We start from the raw sequence: 4,519 nt of genomic DNA, 5'->3' as shown, positions 1-4,519 counted from the left end.
AGAGCAAAGAGTCCTGAGGCCACGCTGGGCGCCTGCCCGCCCTCCCCGCTCTCCGCAGGCCGCCTCCCCTCGAGTGCTTCTGCCCCCGTATCGCCCCCCATGGCCCCTGTGGCTCCATCTTCTCCCGGCCCCAGCCTCTGCCCCCACAGCGTCCCCACTTCCCCTCCCTGTGTCCCTGTGTCCCTTCCCGTCGGCTCTTCCTCATCTCCTCTCTGTCTCCTGGCCTCTCTCTCTGTTCCCCGCCCTCTCTCCCTTCTGTCGCCCAGTCTCCTGTTGTCAAACTTTCCCGCTCCCTGTGTGTCTGTCTTGTCTCGCATCTGTCTCCCCGTCTCTGCCGACTTCCCTGGCTCTCCTCCCACCTCCCGTTCTGCTTCCCCATTTCTAGTTCCTTCTCCTCGTCTCCATCCCCCTGGCGCTCCCAGCCGAGGTCCCTGACTCAGTGGCTCCTCATTCCTCGCCCTCCCCGTGAGCCCCCAGCACTGACCCCGAGGAGAGAATTGGTGCAGAAAGTTCAGGGTCAGCATGAGCTGCGAGCACAGGAAATAAAGGGCAGAGCCCAGCTGTACCCCAGCCTGGCGACAAGTGTCTGTGCGAGAGAGGGGTCTGGACATGGCTGTTTCTTGTGCTCTGGCCCAGGGGACAATTTATGGCCCTGTTCACTCATTCATTAATTCACTCATTCATTAATTCACTCATTCATTCATTCACTCACGCATTCATTCATTAATTCACTCACCTATCCACTGAGCCAAACCGGTTTCGGTGACATGGCTGTTTCTTGAGCTCCAGCCCAGGGGACAATTTATGGCCCTGTTCACTCATTAATTCACCCACTCACTCACTCATTCATTCATTTTGTTGAGGCCTCCACGTTTCAGGCTCTCCTGAGAACTGGGCACTGTATCAGTTAGGACAGGCTGTTATGCTGCAGTAACAAACAAGCCCAGGGTCTCCGTGGCTTAACGCAACAAAGGTTTACTACTGGCCAGTGCTGGTGGCCTATTGGGGGTCCCTCGGGGCTCTGCTCCATCCATCCCGGTGTCCCAGTCGCTGTCGCTGGGAGAGAGAACGGCAAAGCTGCCATGACTTCCCAGTCCCCGGCCTGGATCCGACACATATCACCTCCACGAAGATTTATTGACCCCAGCAGGTCATGTGACCACCCGACTGACTTCAAAGCGTGGTGGGAAGTGCCGTCTGGAAGGAGAGGGAAATGGATATTTGTGGAGGCCCTGTGCCTGCCCCCGGGTCACAGAGAAGTAGATTGTGTCCCTTGCCTGCTGAGGTGGGTTTGGGAGTGAGACCAATTCAAACGTCACAGATAACTGTTTCCTGCCATTTTCCTGTCAAACATTTTTTTAAAAAATAGTTTTGATTTTTAGAGAGAGAGGAAGGGAGAGAGAGAAACATCGATGTGGTAGAGAAACATCAATTGGCTGCCTCCTGCACGCTCCCCCGCCCCCACCCACCGGGGTTGAGCCTGTAACCCAGGCATGTGCCCTGGCTGGGAATTGAACTGGCAACCTTTCGGTGCGCCAGACGACACCCAAGCAACAGCCACACCGGCCAGGACACCCTGTCAACATGTAATGCAACCAAATCAAGGCAGGCAATCCATCCGCCTCCTCCCCAATCCAGGAAGGTAACACTCTGGGTCCCCTTCCCCTCAGATGGGTTGATAACAGCCCTCACCTCCGAGGGATTTGTTTGAGAACGAAAAGAATCGGTACATGGACAGCCTTAGAATGGCATGCAGTACCTGTAACACACGTCTGTGATTCTGCGTGTGACGACGACAAATTGAAAACTAAGTAGCGTTTCCTCACCTGTCAGACAATCGGTCGTGCTCTCCCTTCCCCTGAGCCTACGACCTGGGGAGGCTTACCCAGGGGTCCCCGGTAAACGCGTAACAGCGGGCTCTTCAGGGAAACAAGCCTGACTTGCAGTGCGGACCCGTTTCTGCGGTGTCACTATTGCCACCTCACATTCATCGTGTTCCACATGAAGACTTGCATTTTTTAAAAAATATATTTTATTGATTTTTTACAGAGAGGAGGGGAGAGGGATAGAGAGCCAGAAACACGGACGAGAGAGAGACATCGATCAGCTGCCTCCTGCACATCCAGTACTGGGGATGTGCCCGCAACCAAGGTAATATGCTAAGTGTCCAATTGTTCCTTCGACCAGTTGCTATGACGTGCACTGACCACCAGGGGGCAGATGCTCCAACCGGTAGGTTAGCTTGCTGCTGGGGTCTGGCCAATCGGGACTGAGCAAGGGGCCGGGCATGCCTTAGAGCCAACACCCCTCAGTTCCTCCCTGGCCTCTAAAATATTTCTTCTAGCCCTAGCTGGTTTGGCTCAGTGGATAGAGCATCAGGCTGCGGACTGAAGGGTCCCAGGTTTGATTCTGGTCAAGGGCACATGCCTGGGTTGCGGGTTCCATCCCCAGTTGGGGTTGTGCAGGAGGCAGCCAAGCAGTGATTTTCTCTTGTCATTAATATTTCTTTTTCTCTCTCCCTCTCCCTCTCTGAAATCAATAAAAAATATATATTAAAATATTTCTTCTAATTTCAATGTGCACCAATGCATGCACCCGGCCTCTAGTTATTTTATAAATACAGTGTAAGAAAACAGCTGACCCATGCAAACTCAATCTTACGGCCAAAAATGGAGAAAAGGCTGAATTACATTATACGCAATAGCAGTAAAATATGGAGTGTTTAGTGTTTTCCCCAGGGAGGAGGCTGAAACTGGCCCTGCGACATGCAAGCTGTGTGGCCTTGGACCCGTGTCTGCACCTCTCTGAGCTCAGTTCCTCGTTTGGAAATCAGAGCTGCCAGCGAGTCCTGAGAAATACCACTGGGGGCGTGGTCTGGGGACCAACCCTTTCCCACCGTAATTGGTGACCAGGGATCATCCAGGACAGTGGGGAACTCTATCTGGCCTTGTCAGTGGAGACTCGGAAGTGTAGCCCGCATTTTAAAATAGAAACGGAGTGGAATAAAGAAGATGATGCAGCACGGGGGTATTTCACGAAGCCATGTGGTCGATGTGACGACTAATGGATGTGCCTCAGAAAAGTTCGGAAGCCACTGGTCGAGGGCTCCCAGCTCCGTACGCTGATTCCCAGATAACGGACCCTTCACGCGGGACAGACATTTCGGTGCCGGTCGCGCTGTCCTACCGCAATCCGCCGCCAGGTGGCGCCCGTGTCCCGCCGCGAGCGGGTTCTGCCCTGTCTCACTGTCTCTAAGGAAGTGCCTTTTCCGGAAAATTCCTTACGAATGGAGTCAGACAATCCTAGTTTGTGTAAACACTTCTGTGTGCGTCATAGGTGGATCGTACAACCCAGCGATTCCACTTCGACTCCAACCGGTGACCCACTCGATGCCAAGGCAGTTTTAGCAGCAGCGTTTGCAGAATCTAGTGAGATATGCAGGGTCTCTTACGTGAATTTAATTAAAAAATAACCCACAGGGCAGCGAAGAAGAACAAGGAACACCTGCAGCGCACCCGGGTTCATCTTTCTTTCTCTGAATGAAGCAAGATACAGAACTACCAGCCCAAACAGAAAATATGATTGATATTCGGGGATTTAGCCCAGGTGGTGAATACGAAGATGGGCAAGAGGATGAAGAATCTAAAATGTTAAGACAGTGGCTTCCTCTTGGGGGTCAGGGGGCATCACCTGTAAGGACCAGAAAGAACCGCCTGGCATTTCAGGATAAATGTGCATAGACACGGATGGTGGGGGTGTGGCCATCACCTTACTGACTTTTAACTCTGTGTGGACATTTTCATTCGCTTTTGGTTGTCACATTTCCCAATCTTTACATTATTATTATTATTATTATTATTATTATTTAAATAAGTGAACTATATAGTGTTTTTCAATGTTTACTGATTTGGGTTGGGGGGAGAAAAAGAGGGGGAGAGTGAAACATCAGTTTGTTGTTCTGCTGATTCACACATTCATTGGTTGATTCTTGTCTGTGCCCTGGGGATCGAACCTAAACCTTGGCCTATTGGGGCGATGCTTTAACCAACTGAGCCACCCGGCCAAGGTTCACTTTCCCAATCTTTAAAAAAATTGAAAGAACAGCGAAGGAAACGATCAACAAAATGAAAAAACTGAAAAAAAAAAAAAACCCAACAAAAAAAATCCCCAATAACACTGAATGGAAAAAAACAGCCCACTGAATGGGAGAATATAGTCACCAAATGATACATCTGATAAAGGGGTTAATATCCCAAATTTATAAAGAACTTATATAAACACCAAAAACAAAACAAAACAAACAAAAAATAATTAAAAATGGGCAAAGAATGTGAACAGGCACTTCTCCATAGAGGACCCACAGATGGCCCATAGACATGAGAAAAGATGTTCAGCGTCACCAATCAACAGATAAATGCAAATTAAAACCACAATGAGATTCACCTTACACCGGTCAGAATGGCTATCATCAACAAATCAACACACAAGTGCTGGTGAGACTGCAGGGAAAGGGCACACT

The 4,519-nt window shown here is 50.3% G+C and overlaps 1 protein-coding gene across 1 annotated transcript in view; it reads left to right on the top strand.

Moving 5' to 3' along the window:
- Positions 1-3,064, top strand: part of CCDC114 (coiled-coil domain containing 114) — a 32,834-nt gene extending 29,770 nt beyond the window's left edge. The window contains exon 9 of the mRNA XM_015567955.1: positions 2,913-3,064. Within this exon, the coding sequence (XP_015423441.1) occupies positions 2,913-3,064 (152 nt within the window). The remainder of the gene's footprint in view (positions 1-2,912) is intronic.
- Positions 3,065-4,519: the final 1,455 nt, after the last annotated feature.

Source organism: Myotis davidii, unplaced genomic scaffold (assembly GCF_000327345.1).
Source record: "Myotis davidii unplaced genomic scaffold, ASM32734v1 scaffold464, whole genome shotgun sequence".
NCBI lineage: Eukaryota > Metazoa > Chordata > Mammalia > Chiroptera > Vespertilionidae > Myotis > Myotis davidii.
The sequence above is the reverse complement of the archived record's forward strand: the minus strand, read 5'-3'. Positions and strand labels throughout refer to the sequence as shown.